Raw genomic sequence first — 25,205 nt, forward strand, 5'->3', positions numbered from 1 at the left:
ATCATTAGTCTGCCACCCTTCCTGTTCTTCAAGACACCACTCCCGTGTGACTGCTGTTCCACGAGGCGTTCCTGCATCCTACCCCCTGCCATCCTGAAGTCCCCCTGGCCACCTCTTCACCTCCCGCACATCTCCCTGGATCTGGAGCAGCCCTTGAGAACCTGCTGGGCTTCTCTCTGGGTCCTTATCCCCAGGGTTCAGCCTGGCCCCTCCTCCCATGCAAACCCATACGAAGATGCTGGGTAAGCTGTGCTCATGGAGTCCCATCCTTGACTGACGCCGGACACACGGAGCCTCCTTCCTCTCACCAAACACTCTCATCAATAGCGGACAGAACCTGTTTCCTCTCCCACCTGTCTCTCCCGGCAGCAGCCCTGATAACTCCGACAATACTAATTAAATGCAGCAATCCCATCAGAAGGATCAAGCTGGGCTTTCCAAGGGCCCCCTCTCTGCCGTGAGCTCTGACGCTGATGGATCATTAATAGTGTCGACAGCACTTACAGTGATGGATGGTGAGGGACGAATGGGGGAGGAGTTCCCCTGATGAGCAGCTTAATCTCCTCCTCCAGTTTGCAGCCCTCGGCCAGGATTTCCAGGGAGCTTTCCGGTCCACAGAGTGGTGTGAATTTCACAGAAACCCTAGAAGAACTGTGAGCAGGCGAGGATGACAGCTCTTGTTTTATGGAGGAGACAGTCAGGGCTCAGAGAGGGCGCGATTTGGGTGAGGCTTCCCAGGTGGCACTAATGGTAAAGAACCTGCCTGCCAATGCAGGACACATAAGAGATGTGGGTTCCATCCCTGGGTCCGGAAGATCCCCTGGAGGAGGAAATGACAGCCCACTCCAGTACTCTTTCCTGGGAAATCCCATGGACAGAGGAGCCTGGTGGGTAGTCCATAGGGTTGCAAAGAGTCGGACACGACTGAAGTGACTTAGCACACACGCGGGGTGTGTACTGAGGCTGGGACTGGCATACCTTCCTCTTGATGAAAAGGTCACAGCAGGCATCTTAGAGCTCCAAGGGCTGATCTTCCCCCACGCGGTGCCAGGAGAAACCGAAGCCCAGGCCGGGGCCTGGGTGCTCCAGGCCATTGCCCACACAGCCTCCTGCTTCCTCTCTGTTCTCTCTGCATGTTGGTTGGAGCTTCTGTGACAAACTACTGCACACTCAGTGGCTTGAATCAACAGAGGCTTCTTTCCTCACAATTCAGGAGGCTGCAAGACTGAAGTCGGGGTAACCGTAGGGTCGTGCTCGCTCTGAGGGCTCCAGGGAAGAATCTGGTGCAGGCCTCTTCCAGCTCCTCGTGGGGCCAGAATTCCTCAGCTAGTAGATGCCATACTGCAGTCCCTGCCTGCGTTGTCACAGAGCCTTCCCCCTGTAGGTCTGTGTGTGTCTCTACTTGGCCTTGTTCTTCTCAGGACACGAGTCAGTGGTGTAGGGCCAACATCATCCAGGAGGACCTTATCTTAACTGAATCATATGCAAAGACTCTATTTTCAAATAAGGTCACAGTTCCCTGGTGGCTCTGATGGTAAACTATCTGCCTGCAAGATGGGAGACCTAGGTTCCATCTCTGAGTTAGGAAGATTCCCTAGAGAAAGGCATGGCAAACCACTCCAGTATTCTTGCCTGGGAAGTCCCATGGACAGAGGAGCCCGGTGGGCTACAGTCCATGAGGTCGCAAAGAGTCAGACATGACTAATGGAATAACATTTTCACAGGTACCAGGGGTTAGGACATCTACATATGTTTGGGGGACCCAATTCAACCCACAGCACGGGCTTTGACTGCCCATCTCTGGCTCTGGCTCTCCGTGTGGACCTGTCACTGGGCTGATTACTTGGGATACCACCTCTGACTTCTCCCTGAGCCCATTCTGGACCACAGGGTGGCTTTCTGACTCCCGGACCAGGTGGCTCTGGGCTTGCACCGATAGGGCTGCGTTGCACCCAGTCCCAGAAGATTGACTGATGGCTCTTTGTCCAGTGGTCCAAGCTGCCCCTTCCCCCTCTGCCTCGCCATCTGGGGGACTCCCAGAGCTGCAGCAGAAGGAAGAGGGGACCACACAAGTAGAAGGGCGCCATGGGTTTTCATATGGCTGCCATCACTCACAGCAGGGAGGCTTGGAGCACCCGCCAGTCATGGGTGGGCTTGGCAGACCTCTCCCAGCGGCTGAGTTGGCACCTTGAGCCTGAGGCATCAGCTGTTGGCACCTGGGCCCTACAGTATGGGAACAGGTTCCTGCCAGGGGAGTACACTGCAAAAGCTCTGCACCATGTGGGACTTCAGGCAACTATGTCACCTCTCGATCAAATTTTGTTATCTCTAAAAAGAGAGTGGTAATAGGTCAGTGGGCTTGTCCTGAGATTAAATCATTGGTCCATGGAGAGCTCTCACCAAAGTGTCTATATTTTCTCTTTATCCTTGAAAAGTATTTCCATGGATACAGAAGCCTGGGTTTACAGGTTTTCACATTTTCCTAAAAGCCTCTGGACTCCATTATTTCTGATGAGAAGTTGGCTGATGGGAAGTTATCTGATTCTTGGTGCCTCTGAATATATATGATTTTTGTTCTTGCTTCTAACAAAATTTCATCTTTGTTTTGGTTTACAGCAGTTTGAAGGTTAGTTGTGATTTATTGATATTTATCCTACGTGGAGTTAGCTGAGCTTCCTATATTTGTAAATGAAAGACTTTCAACATATTGAGGCATTTTTCAGTCACTATTTCAAGTCATCTACTCTATTCTCTCCTTTCCTTCTGGAACTCCAAGTATATATACAAAGACTTATTGATGTTGTCCCACAGATTCCTGAGAATCTGTGTGTCTTCCTTTTTGATTTATTTTCTCTCTGTTCTTCAGATTGGGTAATTTCTATTAATATATCTCCAAGTTCACTGACTCTTCTGTCATCTCAGATTTCCTGTTAGGCAGTTCTGTGATTTACCCATATGGCATTTTTAGTTATAGATTGTTTGTTTAGTTCTTTTTAAAATAGTTTGTATTTCTCTGTTGAAATTATCTTTCTTTTCATGCAGTGAGAGCAAATTTTCCTTTATATGCTTGGACATAGTTATAATAACTATTTCATTTGCTAATCCTGATATCCAGGAAACTTCAGGGTCTGTTTCCTCTGTTGTCTTTATATTCAGTTTGGGTGATATTTTCCTATTTCTTTGTATATCTTCGTATGACTTTGGAGAATGTCCTCGGTGTTGAGAATGACGATACTATAGAGATACTAGATGTTTGGTATGTCCCTCCAAAGAGCGTTTTTGTTTTGTTTTGCATTTGAAACAGTTCACTTGGTTGAGGACTTCCTGGATGGCTCAGGTGGTAAAGAATCTGCCTGTAATGCAGGAGACCCTGATTTGATCCCTGGGTTAGGAAGATCCCTTGGAGAAGGGAATGGCTACCCACTCCAGTATTCTTGCCTGGAGAATTCCATGGACAGAGGAGCCTGGCTTGAGCTACAGTCCTTAGAATTGCAAAGAGTCAGACACGACTGATTGACTAACGCACGCACACGCGCATGCACATACGCACACACATAACTTGGCTGAACTCAACTTGAAACTCAGTCCCAGCACAAATCCCAGTTCACTTCTTTTAGACTTAACATCTCTGCATGCAGTCTGCTGTATGTGTGCAGTTTGCAACCAGCTAAACACTGGACTAGAGTTTATGTGTTGCATTTGGGGACTCCTTTGTAGATCCCTTTTCCCAGGATTAAGTACCTCATTTTCCAGCTACTAGGTTTTCCCCAGATTCTGTCTTATTGAGTCAATGAGTATGACTTTCTATCTGAGTTTCAGTAGCCAAAGACCAGGACCTGTCCTAAGGCTGCTGCTGCTGCTGCTAAGTCGCTTCAGTCATGAAAATGAGAAACTCACCCAAGTGCTGCCTCTTATTCCAATTGCTATCTCCTCTGCAGGATCTACCATCCAGGGAGGGGCACACAGTTGTCATGAGACCGTAGATGTAGGAGGGACTACTGTACAGGGGAACAGGAGGGCTCTCCAGGAAGCCTTCCTGGGGGAGGTGGTATTGAGGCTGGAGATGTGCCAAACATTCCAAGATGGAAGGATGGACTTTCTCGGATGAGAACCTCCCCCTCTCAGGGGAGGCAACTTTTCCAAAGGCAAAGCCTAGAAGACACTGAACTGTAACAATGAGTAGATGTTAAACACGCACCAGCCCCTTCCTGGGCCTGGGGAGGCACTGCCCTGGCCTGAGGTCTGTAGCTGCTCTGCCAATGTTTGCAGAAGGGGACTGGAGGGCATGTCCCGCTGTCAAGACTCCCAGGTCTGCACAATGAGGTTGAATCTCACCTTTATCCAGCACGTTTCTGAATTAGCCACTGTGATTTCTGTGGAGGCCAGAAGCAAAGATAAGAGAGAGCTTTGACTTTCTGTCCAGTGAATTTTGGTCATTCATCATTCCTTGGTGTTATAGTCCTTTGTTGTTGTTCAGTGGCTAAGTCACGTAAGACTCTTTGCAGCCCCGAGGACCATAGCACGTCAGGCTCCTCGGTCCTCCACTGTCTCCCAAAGTTTGCTCAAATTCATGTCCATTGAATCAGTGATGCTGTCTAACCATCTAATCCTCTCTCACTCCCTTCTCCTTTTGCTCTCAATCTTTCCCAGCATCAGGATCTTTTCCAATGAGGCAGCTCTTCGAATCAGGTGGCCAAAGTATTGGCACTGCAGCTTCAGCATCAGGCCTTCCAATGAATACTCAAGGTTGATTTCCTTTAGGACTGACTGGCTTGATTTCCTTGCAATCCAAGGGACTCTCAAGAGTCTCCTCCAGCAACACAGTTTGAAAGCATCAATTCTTTTGTGCTCAGCCTTCCTTATGGACCAACTCTCATATCCACACATGACTACTGGAAAAACCATAGCTTTGACTATATGAATCTTTGGTGGCAAAGTGATGTCTCTGCTTTTTACTACGCTGTCTAGGTTTGTCTTTGTCATAGCTTTCCTTCCAAGGAGCAAACATCTTTGAACTTCATGGCTGCAGTGACTGTCTGCAGTGATTTTGGAGCCCAAGAAAATAAAATTTGTCACTGCTTCCACTTTTCCCCCTTTTATTTGCCATGAAATGATGGGACCAGATGCCATGATCTTGGTTTTTTAATGTTGAGTTTCAAGCCAGCTCTTCTACTCTTTTCTTTCACCTTCATCAAAAGGTTCTTCATAATTCTTCCTCCTTTCCAAAGGCTCTCATCTCCACCATCTCTCCTGAGTCTCTAATCCTGGGCAGACTCTGCGATAGCCATGCTACAGATGGCAAAACAGAGTCTCCAAGAAGTGATGTAGCCCACCCAAGCCACATAGCCCATGTGTTGAAGCCAGGACTCCAACCCAGGACTTCTGACTAGTCCATGCACGGCTCAGGGGGTTGTCACTGTCAGTGGGCCCCCATCCATCTCCTCAGCTGCCAACAGAAATAATAGTCATATCTCCCTCAGGGGCTGGCATGAGGTTCAAAGGAGGCAATGGATATAAAACTGACATATAAATTGTAAATTTCCTGCAGACGTTAGTGTCTGTTACTGTGGTAACTGCCCAGCATTTATATGACCACATTTGCTCTGGATACCAGTGGTTACATTGGCATTTTAGTTTAATAGCGTTTTTTCCATCATAAAAATAATATATATTATGCATGTGTCCTAGCTCATTAAATTGCATACATTAACAACATGCATTTTGTGTATATCAATTACAACCTCAGTAAAGCTATTAAAAATGTACTCATTCATTACAGAAAATCTAGAAAACATAGAAACATGGAAGAAGAAACAATTTTTTCTTTCAGCACCCTAGAGCAGCCTCTGTTTAACATGGCAGCTCAGCTGGTAAAGAATCCACCTGCAATGTGGGAGACCTGGGTTCGATCCCTGGGTTGGGAAGATCCCCTGCAGAAGGGAATGGCTACCCACTCCAGTATTCTGGCCTGGAGAATTTCATGGACTGTATAGTCCATGGGATCATAGAGTCAGACACAACTGAGTGACTTTCAAAAGCTATTAAAAACATACTCATTCGTTACAGAAAATCTGGAAAACATGGAAACATAGAAAGAAGAGGGAAAAAAAATTCTTTCAGTTACCCTAAAGCAGCCTCTGTTTAGGGTGGTAGAAAATTCTCTTCCAGCTTGTTTGCCCTCTGTTTGCTGTCTAACATGGCTGTGATCACTGGGCTATATAATTAAAAACATTTTATACACAGCTCTATATCCTGTTCTTTCCCCCTAAGGGAGTGCTGACATGAAATAGTGAGAACCAGCACCACGTGTGGGAAGCGGGCCGTGCTGGGCTGTGGCTCCAGCTGTTGCCTTCCTGTGTGCCTGAGCCAGGCAGGCTTTCCACGCAGGGACAGTGCTGGGCAGCTGGGGCCTGATGCTCTTCCCGGTTCCACATTCAACAAGCCTCTCCGTGATTCCCAAGAGCTGGTCTCCTCGCTTTTTATCCCCCTCTAAGTTGCATCGTGACCCATTCCACTGTTCTTGCCTGGAAAACCCCATGGACAGAGGAGCCTGGCAGGCTGCAGTCCATAGGGTCACAAAAAGTCAGACATGACTGAAACGACTTAGCACACGCACGCACGTCTTTAAGTTGAATGACATGTGCTCTTATCCTAATCAGTGAGTACACCCAGCCCAGCACTCTGCATCTGAACCAGCTTCCCTGTGTCCCCACTGTGATGTCCTTTCACCATGAGAGCGGGCCTTTCCCTGTGGCTCAGAGGCCAATGTGGGTCAGGCACTTGACTGGAAAAGGAAAAGATGTGTATGGAATTGGAAATAGGAGTGGGAAAACCACTAGAGGTTAGAGAGCAGGTCTTGAGACAAAAGGTAGCTAGTATTTTGAGAATCAGCAAGGAACCCAGAGTTGGGATGGAAGAGCTAGGCTGAGAGTAGTGGAGGATGCGGGGGTTCCTTACCTTTTGCTGAGTTAAAACACGGAGCATTCAATAATAAACACTGGTTATCACACATCTGCCGAGGGTTTGGGACTGTAACATGAAGGAATGTTGAATGACCAAAATTTACGCAGGAAGTCAAAGTCCTTTCTCATCTTTGCTTCTGGCCTTCACAGAAACCACAGTGGTCAGTTCATAAATGTGCCTGGTAAAGGTGAGAGTCAGCCTCGTTGTGCAGTCCCCTGGCTTGCTTGGGCTGGGTGAGCAGGATGGCTGTGCTGCAGGCTTGGGCAGGTCCTGCTCCAGGAAGCAGCAGAGACTCAGGACAACTGCTTGTCTGCTGGCATCCTGCAGGCCAAAGCCAGTCACAAGGGGTGGTACCCTGTCAAGTGCCAGGATTAGGAACAGGACAGGGTGAAGATCTGGGCTCCTGATATGGCCTGCCTCTGGGGGCTGCAGGCCACTCAAGGCTTTAGACATTCTGATACTTTTGTTTTCTGTCAGTGGGGAGCCTCTAGAAAGTTCTGAGAAGGCTCCCTCTGGCTGCTCTGTCGAGACCAACTTGTGTCCGGCTGGGAGAAATAGAGGAGCCCCACTAGGAGACTGTCACGTCCTGGAGGCAAGAGGCAGGAGAAGTGATGGAATATGGGTGTATCTCGAAGGCTGAGCCAATGGGATTGGACGTGGAGGGTGAGAGAGAGGAGTCAGGGCGATCCCAAGGCTCAGGCCTGAGCCAGAGGGAGAATGGAACTGCTATCGCTGGGGTAGGAAAAGATGCAAGGAGGGGATTTGAGCAGAAGCACCCCATGATTTGGGAGCCTTAAGGTTGACCCTCTTCCTGGCCGCTCTAAGGAGAACACAACATGGGTGAGAGGCGGGGAGGAGGGATACCAGCCGAGGGACTGGTCGAGTGCCCACCTGGGGCCACCGCCAGGAGGAGTGGTCAGTTCTGCAGTTTGTTTGAAAGTAGGTCCACTGTGCTGAAGCCCGACCAACGCTTTGGGTGCATGCAGAGTCTAGACCAAGAATGTGAAGATGATGGGAGTCCCATTCCTGGGGACCTCAGTAGGGAGCGGGGAGGGCTACAGTTAGTCTCTGTGGCCCCCAGAATCAGGCTAGTGAGTTTCAGATTTGCATCCGGGTCACCTGGATGCACATAAAGCAACCCCCTCTCAACTATTTCTGAAAGGAAGGGGAGGAGGAAGGAAATAAAGTCTCCCGTGAACAGGTCTAGGTCCTACAGCCATTGCGGAGGGGGAGGGGGCCGCAGGCAGGGCTCCTACTGCCCAATGGGGACCCTGGAGGGCGGGAGGGAGCAGTTCCATCCACCTGCACATCACTGGGTCCTAATGAGCCACGCCCTCCTGTCTCTGTCCCCCCACCCCACAGCTGATATCATCTCTACCGTCGAGTTCAACCACACTGGGGAGCTGCTGGCCACAGGCGACAAGGGTGGCCGAGTTGTCATCTTCCAGCGGGAACCGGAGGTGCGGCGGGGCCTGGTGGGAGGGAGGGCTACTCATCCTGGGCTTTAACCCCCCGGGTGCCACGCGCAGCACCCCACTGGGATCCCTGGGCCGGAAGGAAAGGGTGCCCTGGCATGCAGGGATGGGACCCGGCAGGTCTCAGGGAGGGAATCCACCTGCTCCACTCAGAGCACCATATTCTGAGCCCCCTCTGCTGAGTGGTCACTGTGTCCTAGACCCTGGACAAACAGACTCCTGAATAAACTGCCCTCTGCCTGTGCGTGCTTCCCTCGTGCCTCAGACAGTAAAGAATCCACCTGCAATGCAGGAGACCTGGGTTCAGTCCCTGGGTTGGGAAGACCCCCTGGAGGAGGGCATGGCAACCCACTCCAGTATTCTTGCCTGGAGAAATCGCCATGGACAGAGGAGCCTGGCGGGCTACAGTCCATGGGATTGCAAAGAGTCAGACATGCCTGAGCGAATAATTACAGCAGTGCCTGTGTGAGCTGGAGCTGTCTCAGCCAGAGCTGGGTGGAGTGGAGGAGGGACCTTCCACAGCTGTGGGCCGGCCCTCCGTCTAGGGTTGATGATTTGACTCAGTGCTTTGCCCCAGTGAGTTCTGTTGTCTGGAACAGCCTGCCTGGAGGCATGTTTCTGAACCACTGGAAAAACCTGGTGGTTCAAAGGCCGTATTTGTTGAGCACCTACTACGTGCAGACACTACAGATGCGTCTCCCATTTACTCTTCACTGCCCACCTCCAAGGGTGGGGACCGAAACCCCATTTCATAAATGAGGACCTTTACAGAGTCACCCAGCCAGTAAGCAAAGTCCAGGGATAGAAAGCAAGACTGGGTGTGGCCTGTCGGTCACACACAGCACCCTGCTTCCCAGAGGGGGCTGGGATTAGATGCTGAAGACAGGCTGGTGCAACACCAAGGCAATGAGGGGAGGGGGAGGGAGGAGAGGAGAAGCCGGACAAGGAGGAGGAGACGAGGGGACCAGAGGGAAGGATGAAGGGGTGACGGCAGAGGGGCTGAAGGATCACTCTCCTTCCTCCAGTTCCTCAGCATCATCCCTACACCGAGGTGCCCTGAGGTTTGCCTTCACCCACGTTCATTCCCATAACCCTCCCTCACCACCACCCTAGAGGTGCCATTCGGTGCTATTACCATCCTCAGTTTACAGATGAGGAGACCAGAGCTCAGAGGGTTTGCAGTAGCTGATCAAGGACACATAGCCAGAAGGCAGGTAGCCATTCTTGGTTATCTAAGCCCAGTCCTGCAGCTTGAGCATTTTTGATTCATAAGAAGGCTCAGAGGCCCCCACTGGGGATTGCAAAGTCATCTTTTTTTTGACAAACTGCAGAAAGAAATTAAACTGACAGAGGCAGGTTTCTCAGTTTTGAATATTTCTCCTTTAATTTTTTTCTTAATTCCGGTCCCACTGGCCTTTGCCATAGCCAGTGCTGATAGGAGATGAAGTGAATGAGAGGCAAAAATGTTGAAGAAGGTTGAAGCTTTCCAAAAGTAAAAGAGGAAAAGAAATATAAATAGATACTCTCGAAAGGCCAACAGGAAGCTTGAAGTTGTGCTTGGTTGAGTTTCTTTACTTTGCTCCCAAGTAGTTGTAGTTCCAGGTTGTCATATAAGCCTGAATTGTCTACGAAGAAGTGGTCCTTAGTGCCTGCGATGGACTCACCAGCTCACTATTTGGTCCTTATTCTAATGAGTTTGGCTGCCTAAACCGGGAGGGGACCCTCTCAGGAAAGTCGGTGTGTGTGGCAGGGGAAGAGAATACCTTATCCCAGTCTATCCCTATGCCTGACATTGCAGGATGTTCCGCCCTAATGTTAATTCTGCTCCAAAATTCATTCATTCCTCAAGCCAGGCCTGAGTTAGACCCAAGGATGTAAGGACCAGGTCAGACCTCAGCTCTGTCTTGGTGCCAGACAGACCTCAGTGGAGTGAGTGACACCACTTTGTGGACACCTGGCCTTGGGGGAGAGGGTCGATTCACCTCTGAGCCTCCACTTGCTCATCTGTAAAGTGGGAGGAGTTGTGCCCATCATGGAGGGGCATCAAGGATAGGGCAAGAGGGGCATCAAGGATAGAGCAAGAGGATAGAGCGTGAGAAGCACTTGGTGTCCCGTGCATAGTAGGTGCTCAGTAAACGCGGGCTCCCGTGGTTGCCCTTCTTCTTACTTGTTGCCCTGAGGGGGCAATGGGGCTGGGCCGGGGCCACACAGCAAAGTTTTGGACATTTTAAAAACAGAGTTTCCTTGGCCTTGGCCATGGCTGTGCCGGGCCCTGTGCGGGTTTGGCCAGCTCCCGTCGCCCCCACCCCCTCGACCCCATCCCGGAGCTCAGGGTCTGGTTTCCTTGCAGAGCAAAAATGCGCCACACAGCCAGGGCGAGTATGACGTCTACAGCACCTTCCAGAGCCATGAGCCAGAGTTCGATTATCTCAAGAGTCTGGAGATAGAGGAGAAAATCAACAAGATCAAGTGGCTCCCGCAGCAGAATGCCGCCCACTCCCTGCTGTCCACCAATGGTGAGGTGGCTGGGCCGCGTGGGTGTGTGCGTGTGCATGTGTGTGTGTGTGTGCGTGCGTGCGTATGTATGCCTGCCCTTGTCATCAAATGCCGTCTTTCACCTCACTTATATTGTGGTCTGGGCTTGTATGTGTGCATGTGTGTGTGTGCGTGCGTGCGTGCGTATGCATGCCTACCCCTGTACATTTGTCATCAAGGGTCACTTTTCACCTCACTTTATATTGTGAGCATTTTCCTAGGTCTTTAGAACTCCTTAAAAAAATAATATTTTGAGCACCATGCAGTGAATATGGTTGCTCAGCCTCTTTCCGTGGTTGGACGTGGGCTTATTTCTGCAGCTGTAAATAGCAGCGCCTTGAACATCTCTGTGAATAATCTGGGGGTAGACAAAGGAGGCCAGGTCAGGATAAAGAATAAACACTTGATACAAACTTACTTCTTCGTTTGCACACCCCACCCAGAATCCCAGGTCACCCCAGAGCAGAGGGTCTCACTAGATGGTGGGGGTCCTCACATGAGGGTGCAGGAGGAGCACTGGTGTGCTGGCCACTCGCCATCTGCCTCTGGGAGACGGCCCGTGCCCTCGCCAGGCCCTTGAGGAGGCTCCAGGCCAGACCCCTGCTTCACTGCGGTCCACTCGGAGGTGTGGCTCCTGGTGCCATCTTGCCTTGCCCAGTGGTGGGCCCGGGGCCAGAGGCCCCACTTCCCACATTCACGTCCCCCTGTTAATCTTCCTTCACCTCACCATACTCAAAGTTGCCTGTAGTGGGGGTTAAGACAGGCTTGCCTCTGTCCCAGCCTGGGGACATTGCTGAGTGGCCTCGCTTTTCTGATCCTCAGTTTGCTCACCTGGACTCCCTCTGGGGTTACAATGAGGGTGGAAGGAGGTGTCGCCCACCCAGCACCCCAAGACCAGCCAGTACTGCTCCAGAGTGTGTGAGTCTTACAAGATGATGTCATCTGCTTCCCCGAAGGAGTCAGACTTCTTGGGGCAGCATTTACAGCCTTCCTGAAACCCATCAATCTCAAGCCACCAGCCCACCTCTGTGCTCAAACACTGGTCCTCTCCGCACCCCCCGGCCCATCCCCTTCTCATCCCTCCAGCCTCTGCTGGGTGTCACCTCCCCCTGAGCCTTCCATGACCTCTCAGCCGAGCCAGGTGTCCCTCTCATGGGCTTTCCCACTCCTGCAGACCCCCCAGGACTTGCTCTCTGGGGCTCCTGCCATTCTGATTGTCTGTGTCCCCTGAGGGGTGCCTGGCCTGGGGTCAAGTTCAGCAAACCCTGTCTCAGAGCCAGAGGGGCCCTTCCCAGGTGCTGGAATAGAGGCAGTGGGAGGTCCCCCACCACAGGGACAGGTCACCCGGGGCAGGGGCCTCTAATGTGGTTCACACCCTGGCCCTGCCACTTCCCTTTCTAAAGTCAATGGCTGTTCTTGACTCGTGGGGTTATTGGGAGAATAAAAGGAAATCAGATCATAACAAGGTTCAAACTGGGCCGGCAACAGAGCCTCCTTCAGGTGCTGCTTTTTTCTTTTACATTATTTAACAGTGAGTGGCATTCTCTTCCTGCCTCTTTGGAGGAAAGGTCGGCTCCAGGAATTCCCTCACACCTCCGCCCTGCACGCATCCCGCCCCTGGTTCTGAATCCCAGCTTCATCCTTTCCTCCCTAGCCCATCCCTGGGTACCTGTCAAGTGTTCAGTTGATACCAGTTTTCTCCCCTTGCTTCTCATCACCATGGCAGTGATTGTTTGGGCTGCCGTGCTTGTCAGGGTTCCTGGAGAAACAGAACCAACAGGATGAGTGTGTGTGTGCGAGTGTATGTGTGAGTGTGTGTGTGAGTGTGTGTGTGTGTATGTGTGAGTGTGTGTGTGTATGAATGTAGACAGAGATATGGATGTAGATGTAGATACAGATATAGATACATGGTGTTATTTGCTCAGTTGTGCCCAACTCTGCGAGTCCATAAACTGTAGCCTGTCAGGCTCCTCTGTCCATGGGATTCTCCAGGCAAGAATACTGGAATGGGTTGCCATTTCCTTCTCCAGGGGATCTTCCCAACGCAGGGATCAAACCCGGGCGTGCTGCATTGCAGGCAGATTCTTTACCATCTGAGCCACCAAGGAAGCCCACATATGTATAAGGAGACGTTTATCTTCAGGAACTGGTGCACACGACTGTGGGGGCGGGCAGGTCCCCAGTCTGCCGGGTGGGCTGGAGACCAGGGTAGAGCCGATGCTGCAAGCTCAAATCTGAAGGCCGTCTGCTGGCAGAGCTTCCTCTTCCTCCCAGGACCTTGGTTTGGTTTGTTTTGTTTTCCGCTAAAGCCTTCAGTTGTTTGGAGGAGGCCCACCCACACTGTTGAGGATAATTTACTCTATGGATTTAAATGTTAACCTCATCTTAAAAATACCTTCAGGGCAACAGCCACACATTTGACCACATACCTGGGGAGCGTGGCTTAGCCATGTTGATGCCTACTGTGAACCATCACAGCTGGTGAAGATGACTCTTTTGATGTGCTTGGCAGGATTCCAGAGAAGTGAGGCTTCTGGAGAGCTGAGTTCCTGCATGGGTGAGATGCTGCTCAGAAATAGGAAACCACTTATCCTCTTTGGTCTGCCCATGAAGGGTGAAGAGCAGGGAGCTTCGTTAGGATGGTCTTTGTGGAAATCAGTTGAGAGACTGATAACTGCCCTTGAAAGGGCCATGCCCTTTGACCCAGCAGTATCACCTTTGTGATCAATTGTGAGGAACTAGAACATTCAGAAAACGAAGATCATGGCATCCGGTCCCATCACTTCATGGGAACTAGATGGGGAAACAGTGGAAACAGTGTCAGACTTTATGTTTTTGGGCTCCAAAATCACTGCAGATAGTGACTGCAGCCATGAAATTAAAAGATGCTTAGGGGCTTCCCTGGTGGTACAGAGGTTAAAGCGTCTGCCTGCAATGTGGGAGACCTGGGTTCGATCCCTGGGTCAGGAAGATCCCCTGAAGAAGGAAATAGCAACCCACTCCAGTATTCTTGCCTGGAGAATCCCATGGACGGAGGAGCTTGGTGGGCTACAGTCCACGGGTCGCAAAGAGTCAGACACGACTAAGAGACTTCACTTCACTTCACTTTACTCCTTGGAAGGAAAGTTATGAGCAACCTAGACAGCATATTCAAAAGCAGAGACATTACTTTGCCAACAAAGGTCTGTCTAGTCAAGGCTATGGTTTTTCCTGTGGTCATGTATGGATGTGAGAGTTGAACTGTGAAGAAGGCTGAGCACCGAAGAATTGATGCTTTCGAAGTGTGGTGTTGGAGAAGACTCTTGAGAGTCCCTTGGACTGCAAGGAGATCCAGCCAGTCCATTCTAAAGCAGATCAGCCCTGGGTGTTCTTTGGAAGGAATGATGCTAAAGCTGAAACTCCAGTACTTTGGCCACCTCATGTGAAGAGTCGATTCATTGGAAAAGATTCTGATGCTGGGAGGAATTAGGGGCAGGAGGAGAAGGGGACGACAGAGGATGAGATGGCTGGATGGCATTACCAACCTGACGGATGTGAGTTTGGGTGAACTCCGGGAGTTGGTGATGGACAGGGAGGCCTGGTGTGCTGCGATTCATGGGGTCTCAAAGAGTCGGACATGACTGAGCGACTGAACTGGACTGAGAGCGTGGTTACTACAAATGCTCCCTTAGCAAAGATGTCCATTACATCAGTTTAGAGAAGGAGTTAAATTAGAAAGAGCCTACACATACAAGAGGGCTTCCCAGGTGGCTCAGCAGTAAAGAATCCATCTGCTAGTGCAGGAGACGCAAGTTCGACCCCTGAGTCAGGAAGATCGCCTGGAGAAGGAAGTGACAACCCATTCCAGTATTCTCGCCAGGACAGTCCCATGGACAGAGAAGCCTGGTGGGCTGCAGTCCATGGGGTCGCAAAAGAGTCAAACTCAACTTAGCCACTAAACAAAAACAACAATACATCCAAGGACAGGATAAGGTTAAGCCACTTGTGGGTTGATGCATCCTTATCTAGTGGGCTCAGTGGGTCCTTCATTCTCCATGCCGGTGCTCATCATGTGTCCTATTTGTTCTGTTGTTAAAGATAAAACTATCAAACTATGGAAGATTACCGAACGCGATAAGAGGCCCGAGGGTTATAACCTGAAAGACGAGGAGGGGAAGCTTAAGGACCTGTCCACGGTGACATCACTGCAGGTAAGATGTCACACACGGCGGGTTCCCACAGCAGGGAGCAGTCTGTGCTTTGTTTATTACACAGTGAGGATCTCAGAACCAGAAGGGCCTTTGAAATCCAAATCACCGTCAAGTTCCTGTCTTGAACCTCAGCTGCGCTGCTCACTTGCTGGGTGTCCTTGGTTTCCTCCCCAGCAAAGATCATCTTTCTTCTAGAAGTCATGTGACAATAAGGGGAGGTGATGCATCTCCAGGAAGTACTCTCAGTTTCACCCGAGGTGGAGAGCACATCCTCTAATTCCTTATTAACCAGGGAGGGAAACAGAGGCCCAGAGACAGGCAACGATTCACCCAGAGCCACTCAGCAGAGCAAGGGGCAGAGCCGGGAGAACCCGTGAGCAGAGCTTTACGGGTTCCAAGCCCTTTGCCAAGGGGCAGAGTGGCACCTGGAACCTACGATTCTTGCAGCCTTTACAAAGGCTCAGCTGCAAAGATTGCCTTTGACGTGAGAGCAGCCAGGAAGGTCAAGTGGTAGAGCCATGCAATGGCTAACTCTTGCTCCCAACTCAACTAAAAGCAAAAGGACTCATCTTTCTCCAGCAGAGAGGCTGTGAGATATGAAAGAGTTCTGGAGTCGCAGGACCTGGGTTTAAGTCCTGCCTCCACCACCTCCTGCTGGGGTGACCCTGGGCAGGGCTCTCAGCCTCCATGGGCCTCTGATTCCCCATCTGGAACAAAAACAAACAAGAACAAACAAACAGAGCATGTGTCTCCCAGGCACTCTGGCTATAAAAACCCATTCAGTTCTCAGCAAACTCCTATAGAGTGGGTACATGGTTGCCATCCCCATTTTACAGATGAGCAAACTGAGAGCTGGATCCAAACCCAGGGAAGTCTGGCTCCAGAGTCGGCATCGTAGTCTCCTCCGTGAAAGGGAAGTTAGGTCCCTGCCTCATGGCAGAGTCACAGGCATGGTTATCGGCTTCCTGCAGGAAGTACACGGAGGCCACCTTGTCGCTCCCTGACTTCCAGAACCGTGCCAGGAACAGAGTGGATGCTTTCAGTCACCCATGTGTTTGCTGGAAGTGATGCCAGATGCATTCATGCGATCATACTTATTGAGCACCTGCCATGTGCCTGGCCATGCAGTGAAGGACCTGAGTTCAGATCTGGTCTAAGTTTGGGGCAGGTCCTGCTCAGGGAAGGGACCTCAGAGCCCCAAGACTGGGTGAGGCTCAGCATCAGGAGGTGACTGCTCTCCTTGGCCGATTTGAGATGTGCTAAGTTCACATCTCACGGAACGCTTTCTCCCTGGGTTCTTACCTTCCCTCTGCGTGTGTGATGCTCCAAGGGGCAGTGGTACAGCCTGGCACCAGGGCGGTGCTGCCCACTGCTGCTCCAGTGGCTGTGGGCACTCCCCTGCTCTGGGACTGTTTCCTCACCAGCAAACTGGAGATGCTGGCCCGTTTTTTCTGCCACGACTTAGCAGCTGTCTGCCCAGCGGATTCATAAATATGAAATGTTAATCAATGTTGTCCCCAGAAGGAGGAATAAATGCTTAAACACGCTGGTCTCTAAATGATTGGCAAATTGCACACATAAATTCTGAAAAAGAGGGGAAGCCAATTAGCTTTGATGCTGAATAACAGGAGTGAGGGTGCCCCCTGCCCCCCTCACCTCCCAACCCCAAGAAAGTTTATGAGGGCTTCATCTGGTGGGAGGATGCAATTATCACCTCTTGATTGGCCTGGCATTTGTGGCGAAGCCAGTGGCCCATGGGAATCTTGTTTATTTCTCTCCCACCGTCTGAGATTTTTCTCTGCATGTCACACATATCCCAAGCTGGCACTCGACTCTAAGGCTGGAGGAGAAGAAAGAGGGAAAGAACCTGGGTGCCTGGGTCTCTCCTTATCCAGCCTCTCACCTTGTCTCCTCCCCATTTCACTCAAGTCTCCCCAACCCTGTACAGCCCTCTACCTAACCTGGACCATTCATGCTGGAGGCAGCTATTATTTACTGAGAACCTGCTCTGTGCTAACCCCTGTGCTCCGGGGTCCCAGAGCTGAGCAAGGTGAGACTGAGTGCCTATCCTCTAAGTGTACCCAGCCTTCCAAGGAAATAGACATGTAGTCACCCCCCTGCTGGAGGTCAGCTCTGTGACACAGGGACACACAGAGAAGCCTTTCTCTGCCTTATTTGGTGAACTCCTATTCATCCTTTAAAACCCTATTAGCCTCCACCTTTGTAAAGCCTTTTTTGCACAAGCCAGATAAATCCTTATCCTTCTCTGTGCACTCTGGCCTTTTGTGTCCCACACTGCTTTGTCCTTACTGATCATGTGTCTGTCTTCCTGCGCCTCATCTTGACTAGACTGTCCCTCTGACAGAGTAGGGGTAGGGAAGAAAGTTTTATTCATGAAACCTTCAGACCTTCACAGCAGTTATCTCTTCCCTTTTCTTCTCCTTTCTTAATAACTTTGAAATTTGGTCTGAGGGTGGTAGTGTCTGGCTGGAGCACTGGGTGACCTGTTCTGAGGTTGTCAGGGGGAAACACTGTTGCTAGGATGAGGGATTACAGGCTGTGGGAGCCCCAGGGAGCCCCAGGCCCAGTTCAAGAGTAGGCGGGGTCAGAGAAGGTCCCCTGGGCCAAGGAGATTCTCTCGGGTCCCACATAAGCCCGAGTTCAATCCCCACAGCGTGTCTCAACCCGATCCCAAGCATCACTTCCTGGTCACCCTTCCAAACTAGCATCAGCCCCTTCTACCCTGTCACCCTGTCCCCTCACCTGTTTTATTCTTCTTTGGAGCACCTACCGCTACCTGAAACCACCCCCCACACACATACACACATACTCAGTCTATTGTCTTTTCTCCCACATGAGTGCAAGCAGCGGGCCCCCCCATCGCCTGACCCCTCCCACTTCTGATTGGAGTCATGCCTTTCTATTAACACCTAGTGCTTGCTCCTGGAGCTCAGGAGCCCTGCAGTTAGCTGCCAAAGGTCTGCCTTGCCCTTCACTGAAATCTGCTGTCTTCCTCACTCCAAGCCTGGACTCGCTGCCTCTCTCTCGGACACAATTTCCATCACCCCTACAGCAGCGCCCACCCCCCTACTACCCAGGACCCACTCCGGAAACTGTGGCTGTGTGAGCCGTGGCCTGGCCACCCCTGGCCGCCCCCCAAGGAAGGGGGAGGAGGGCACTGTGTACTGAGTGATGTTCCAGGCACACTTGACCTGCATTAGTTCCTGGATGCCCTGAGCAGGCACCGGCATCACCCTGGTTACAGATAAGGAAAGGGAGGCCCAGAGAAGTGAAATCTGCAGTGGCAGTGACACCAGTAAGCGGGCCGGGCAGGGTTGAAGCGGCAGTCAGGCTTCAGGTCTACACCTTTGCACGGTGATACCCTCGGGGGCAGTCACACCTGACTTCTGGTCCTGGCTCTGTCATTTTCTTCCTCTGTGGCTTAGGAAGTCTGGTTCATCTTGGCATCTAGTTTTCTCATCGGTGATGTGGGGATGGCAATGTCCAATTCCTGGACATCGGGTCTGGGCCAGGACTGGGAGACATCAACGAGGCCGTGCCTGTCTGTCTGCACCTCTGAAGTCCTCACGGTTTACTGGAACCAGGAGTCCTGCCCAACACACCCCGCAGTGCACACTGAGAGCCCTGAGAATGGGGTGGTGTGTGCAGCGTACTAGGGGTGAGCAAGGGTGTGACACCACAGCAGGCAGGCTGCACATCCAAGGGGCTATAAACTCCAGATCTTGCAGGAGGATTTGGGGTTCACTGGGAGAATCCCATGGACAGAGGAGCCTGGTGGGCTAAAGTCCATAGGGTCAGACACCACTGAAGTGACTTAGCATGCACAGGTGTCCCAAGGGGGTGAGCATTCCAGACAAAGGGCATGGAGGGAAGCCCATCACGCGGCCCTGGATGTTTCCTGCCAGCACCCCTCCCCCATCGCCTTCCCCCCCCCCCCCCCCACCCCCGCCCCCAGCTCTGACCGCCCCTCCTCTCCCACAGGTGCCCGTGCTGAAGCCCATGGACCTGATGGTGGAGGTGAGCCCGCGGAGGGTCTTCGCCAATGGCCACACCTACCACATCAACTCCATCTCCGTCAACAGTGACTGTGAGACGTACATGTCCGCGGACGACCTGCGCATCAACCTCTGGCACCTGGCCATCACCGACCGGAGCTTCAGTATCCTTTCCTGCCGTGGCCCTGCCGCCGAGTCCGCGGGCTGGGAGCCTGCGGGTCAGGCATCAGTTGGCCTGTTGTAAGGAGCTGGCTCGGGGGGCTGCTGCGTTGTTCCGCCTCTTCAGTGGGGTGCCTCCTGGCTCACAGTGTGAGCGAGGCCCAGGTTTGGAATCATGATGAGTTTATGAAAACTTCAAAACTGCGGCCTCTGAGGGTTACCTTTGACCCTTCACCTCCTCTAGGGGTGACCCCCATCATCTGGGGGCCTCACAGGGGACCGAGAAGGAGATGGAGACCTGAGTAGGCCTCCACAGTGAGCTGAACCACCAGCACATCAGGCCTTGCATGCCCAGAGGAAAGTCCAGGAGAAAAGAGACTGGCTCTCCCTGAACTGTGCCACCGAGCTCCCAGGTAGCACCCCACGGGCTCTGATAGGGCCTCAGGGACACCCCTGAACCCATTCCTGTTGGGGATGCAATGCTCTGCGTGGCCAGGCCCCTCCCTGGTGCTGGACGGGTCAGCGCCACCCCAGGACAGTGTCTGAATGTGGGAAGGGGTGGTCTCCTGGGGAAAAACAGGCACTGTTCCAGGAACTGGGGGCCCCTGAGATAGGTAGCAGGGACAGAAGTCCACTGCCATGCCTGACATGCTTCCCAGCAGAAAAAGGTGAGGTGCCACACAGGAGCTCCAGGTCTGCTAATGGGGCAGGTGTGGGACTCACAGGACTGCGGCTGGCCGTCCCCAGCTCTCTACGCAGCACTCTACAGTTTACAAAATGGCTTGTCATTCACAACCTCACTTGGTATTCACGGTGGACATAAAAGCTTCAAAGCAGCGGCAGTGATATCATAGCCCATTTTATACATGAAGAAATGCATGCTCGGATAGAACCCCCAACCCCACCCCCCGGCAGGGACAGTCCCGTGGCCTGGCCCAGTGCTCTTTGCCCTGCCCTCGGGCTTCGGTGTTGGGACAGTGACTCCCACCTCCTAGAGCCCAGGTTTCCTTATCCTAGGACTAGGGTGGGGACGGTAACCTCCGCCTGATCCATCTTGCTATGCTGTTGTAAGGATTTGATGACACTGTGAATGCCAAGGCCCTTTAAAAATTACAAAGCCCTGCAGCTGTGTAAGGGGTTATGTTTCATTTCATTCATTTAACCATCACTCCCTCTTCTGTCCCAGGCCCCATACTGAGGTCCAGGGACACAAGGGCAAATGAAAGAAACTCAGCTTCTTCCTCCAGGGCACCACTGGGGGGACTCAACCCTGACTGGGGTGGTATCAGAGATGCAAGCCTTGCTTGTAACTCAGGTCTGCACTCTCTTCCTGGGCTACCAGGGAGGACTGAGGAGGAGGCAGGGTTAGGATGCTTCCAGTGGCTTGAGGCGGCTGCTGAAGGTTCCAGGGTGGGTGGTGGGTTGTGGGTGTGCATGATGAAACAGGAAAGCGGGAGGTCAGGACAGCTGCAGCAGGCCTGGTTGACTGTGTGGGTAGGGGACATCCTCCTGGGAACCACCGTCTCCAAACACTGGTCATTCACAAACCCCTTTTGCACCTATGACTCTGTCTGTACATGGTGCATTATTTCATTTTCTTTTCTACTTTTTCTAATTTTTATTAATTTTCTTTAAATTAAGTGGCTTTAATTTTACCTAAATCAGTGCATTTGGAAAGGAACATTAATTTTACTGCCACAAATGAAAATAAAATGTATCAACACACATAAGTCGGAGGGACTCATAGAGATAAATGCCATGAAAACAAAACAAGGGGAATAAAATCATCCTCCACCCTGTCTGGTAGATCTTTCCGTGATGATGGAAAAGTTTTCAATTTGCATTTGTAGGATGGTAGCTGCAAGTCACACGTGCCTGTGAAGTGTGGAGTACCTAAAATGTGGCTAGGGTGACTAAAGAGCAGAATTTCTTATTTAATTTAGTTTGAAAGGATTCATACTTTTGAGTTAAATAGTCACATGTGCAGACTTTATAAATGTGTGTGTTAGACGAGGCTGGTTCTTTCTGTCGGACCTGGGATGAGGAAGTGATTCAGGTGTTAGAGATATGATTGCACAAGTAGATACCTTCTCCCTCATTCAGTAAAAAGACTGGAAAGTAATTGAAAGCCTTGCTTGGTGTCTGGATCTGTGTTGTGAAAACTGTCCACCTCCTAACTGCTATCAGGTGATAAGAAGCTACTGATGTACCCTAAGGAGAGGAATAGGCTTCCCTGGTGGCTCAGATGGTAAAGAATCCGCCTGCAATGCAGGAGATCTGGGTTTGATCCCTGGGCCAGAAAGATCCCCTGGAGAAGGGAATGGCAACCCACTCCAGTATTCTTGCCTGGGAAATCCCATGGACAGAGGAGCCTGGTGGGCTACAGTCCATGGGGTCACAAAGAGTCAGACAGAACTGAGCGACTGACACTTTCACATCACTTTTCACTTCAAGCAGGGCATTAGTACTGGTCAGCTTGCAGAGGGGTCCCTCAGGCTGTGGGTGTATGTTGTGGATGGACTGGATTCTAGCAGATTCGTCTGGAAGCCAGGAAACTGAGTAGGCCAGGGAGACACGGACCTGGGTAGGATAGAGTGTGGCCATTGTCATGAAGCCGTGAGACAGATCAATAGTTAAAATGGTATTTGTAGATATGGGCCTGTATCAGAACTGTCTTTTAGACCATGGTGGCCACAGGACATTGGAACAGGTTAGTTGTTATTAAGAAAAGAGGACTGATCCATCCCAGGACCGCAGGCAGACCTGCCCAGTCATTACTGTCAGCTTTGTGCGCCATATCCACTCATTGGAGAGCATGCCTTTCACTAGTATACTAATTGAGCCCCTACTGTGTGCTAGGCCCTGTGTTGTTGTTCAGTCGCTCAGTCATGTCTGGCTCCTTGCGACCCCATGAATCTGCAGCACACCAGGCTTCCCTGTCCTTCACCAGCTCCTGGAGTTTGCTCAAATTTATGTCCACTGAGTCAGTGATGCCATCCAACCATGTCATCCTCTTTTGTCCCCTTCTCCTCCTGCCCTCAATCTTTCCCAACATCAGGATCTTTTCCAGTGAGTTGGCTCTTCTCATCAGGTGGCCACAGAATTGGAGCTTTAGCTTCAGCATCAGTCCTTCCAGTGAATATTCAGGGTTGATTTCCTTTCGGACTGATGGCTTGATCTCCTTACCATCTGAAGGACTCTCGAGTCTTCTCCAGCACCACAGTTTGAAAGCATCAATTCTTCAGCACTCAGCCTTCCTTATGATCCAACATCCATACATGACTACTGGAAAAACCGTAGCTTTGACTAGATGGACCCCTGTTGGCAAAGTGATGTCTCTGCTTTTTAATATGCTGTCTAGGTTTGTCATAGCTTTTCTTCCAAGGAGCAAGGGTCTTTTAATTTCCTGGCTGCAGTCACCATCTGCTGTGATTTTGGAGCTCCCAAAAATAAAGGTACAGGCTAGGCTCTGTACCCATTGCTTAAAGAGATAAAGATCCATGTCCTCTTGGAATGGACATATAATTTAATGTTGATAAACCATTAATACAATAAACAAGCAAATATCCAGTACATGAGCAGGTGATAAGTGCTATGAGGAATGAGAGGGACCAGAGAGCATGGCAGTGTCAGTTTTTCTCCAGCCCCATTTTCCTTCATGTCTGCAGATGCAGAGTGGATGGAGAGGGAGCCAGGGTGGTGGGTTTGCAAAATGAAGATGCAGATGGGGGCTGATGGTATATGCAAGGGAGTGAAAATAGTGGTTGGTCCCAGAATCTCAGCCAGCGGAGGAGGTGAGGGCTGGAGCATCAGTGGATTGGGGGGTCCCCATGGGTGCCCAGAGAGGCTTCCTTGGCTGCAGATCCTGCCACGTGATTCTGTTAGACCTGTGTGTAGACCCTAATTTTGTGAAAATGAATTGTTAGTTGATCCAAATATACAAGTGTTTTGGCCCTTAGGGGAGTATGAGCATTATAGCATGCTGGTGATGCCAGGGCCAGGCTCAATCTGTAGGACCTAAATACCAGTTAGGCAGACAGGAGGAGCTGAGTGGAATCTCCAGGGCGTGTGGTGGCTGTGGAAATGTCCCTTGATTAGATCAGCTCATCGGGGACCCAGGTTGCATGAGGCACTCCCCATGGCCTGCTGCTGCTTCGCTACCAGAGTGACAAGACACAGGGACCCAGAGCAGAGAGGCCTGGCACCATCCCATGGCGTCCAGCCTCCCCCCTGGCAAGAAAGGTGTCAGAACTGTGGCTTGTAGGTGTGATGACGAGTCTGATAGTAGCTGAGTAATTAGAAAAGGCGTTTCATTTCCAACGTAGGAGGAGGCCAGAAAAGCTGCTGTGACTCCACGCTGAGCTGGGGAATTGCTCTGAATTTTGAAATACCTTTTGAGCGAGTACTTCCTGGCGGACTCGGGACGTGGGGGCTCACATTCCTTTAACTCTTACTCTTCAGTGTCTTGATTTGCTCTGATACTGCTGTTCAGTCCCCCAGGCCACTGGGAGCTTTCTGCTGTGTTACCATCTCCTTGTGTCCAAACAGTAACACTTTCTGTGCATGTGTGCTAGGCACTTCAGTCACATCTGCCTGTTTGTGACCCCATGGACTATAGCCTGCCAGGCTCCTCTGTCCATGGGATTCTCCAAGCCAGAATACTGGAGTGGGTTGCTATTTCCTCCTCCAGGGGATCTTCCTGACCTTGGGATAGAACCCACATCTCATGTCTCCTGCACTGGGAGTCTGGGTCGTAACACTTTCTATTTAGGTAGAATTGATTTTCAGCAAAGGTTTTAAGAGAAAAGGAAATCTTTTTAATAAAGGAGAAAAGTGGGCATTATTTTGACCAGTAAGAATAGTGATAGAGTGGATTCAGAGGACCTTTCCTCTTATAATTCTAGAATTGGCTGCTCTACACAGAGGGGGGGAGACTGGTACTTGCTGAGCCTCCACTGTGTGCCAGGCGCATACAGGGTGCTGTGCCCTCATCTGTCACCAAGGCCCCAGCCTCCTTCCCCTCTTTCACCCACAACATGGAAAGAAATGCCAAGCCCTTTCCATTCTCCCCCGATGGCTCTGGAATCCTGCCCTCCTCACTCTGCCCAAGGCTCAGCTCAGGCTGCACCATTCCTTCCTGCACTGTTGCCTGAATTCCACCTTGCCCACTTTGCCCAGCAGTCAGCCCTCTACAAAAGCTACAAGAATGGTTCATCACCACCTCTAGTCTGACCACATTAGTCCTCTTGGTAAAGCTGTCAGTGGCAAAGCCATCTTGTGGTAAAGCCATCAGCTTCTGGAGAATGTCCAAATCCTCCACAGTGCCTTGCAGCTCATGATTACCCTCACCCGCCCCCCACATTACCCCTCACTTACCTCCCCTGGGTCTCGTGTATCAGGCTTCCCCACACCTTTGGGTCATTGGGTTTCCCTTCATGCTGGTGGATGAGGGCGGTGCTCATCCTTCCCTGGATCATCCTTTCTCCCTCCAGTCACCTGGTTGGCTCCTATTTGCCTACAAGCATCACTCACAGCCCTCTTTGCCCAGTCACTTCTCCTCTGTCCACTCTGGGCCCCTCTCAGGCTGCTCCGAGCCCCTCTGGTCCTCCACTCCCAGGTCACACTGGGATTTTGTCATCTGTTAGTAGGAACATCTTGTCCATTTTCTGATGAAACCGCTGTGATTAGGAACGCAGGCTGAGCCCTCTCTGTGTCCCCACACATAATGGAGGGCCTGGCGCATGGTAAGGGCTTATGAATGGTTGCAGGTGGTGATTTTGGAGGGAGGAAGTTCCCAGTTTCCACAGTTCACAGGTCTTTGGATGTAGATGCCTCCTTGTAAGTCTGGGCTCCAGCATGAGGGCTCT

General features: G+C 51.2%; 1 protein-coding gene across 2 annotated transcripts in view; it reads left to right on the forward strand.

Annotated features, from left to right (window-relative positions):
- Positions 1 to 25,205, forward strand: part of PPP2R2C (protein phosphatase 2 regulatory subunit Bgamma) — a 163,693-nt gene that overhangs the window by 96,337 nt on the left and 42,151 nt on the right. For both annotated transcript variants that reach the window (XM_004009985.6, XM_012180329.5), the window contains exons 2-5: positions 8,326 to 8,423; positions 10,789 to 10,954; positions 15,051 to 15,163; positions 19,166 to 19,343. In XM_004009985.6, the coding sequence (XP_004010034.3) occupies positions 8,326 to 8,423; positions 10,789 to 10,954; positions 15,051 to 15,163; positions 19,166 to 19,343 (555 nt within the window). The remainder of the gene's footprint in view (positions 1 to 8,325; positions 8,424 to 10,788; positions 10,955 to 15,050; positions 15,164 to 19,165; positions 19,344 to 25,205) is intronic.

Source organism: Ovis aries, chromosome 6, assembly GCF_016772045.2.
Source record: "Ovis aries strain OAR_USU_Benz2616 breed Rambouillet chromosome 6, ARS-UI_Ramb_v3.0, whole genome shotgun sequence".
Lineage (NCBI taxonomy): Eukaryota > Metazoa > Chordata > Mammalia > Artiodactyla > Bovidae > Ovis > Ovis aries.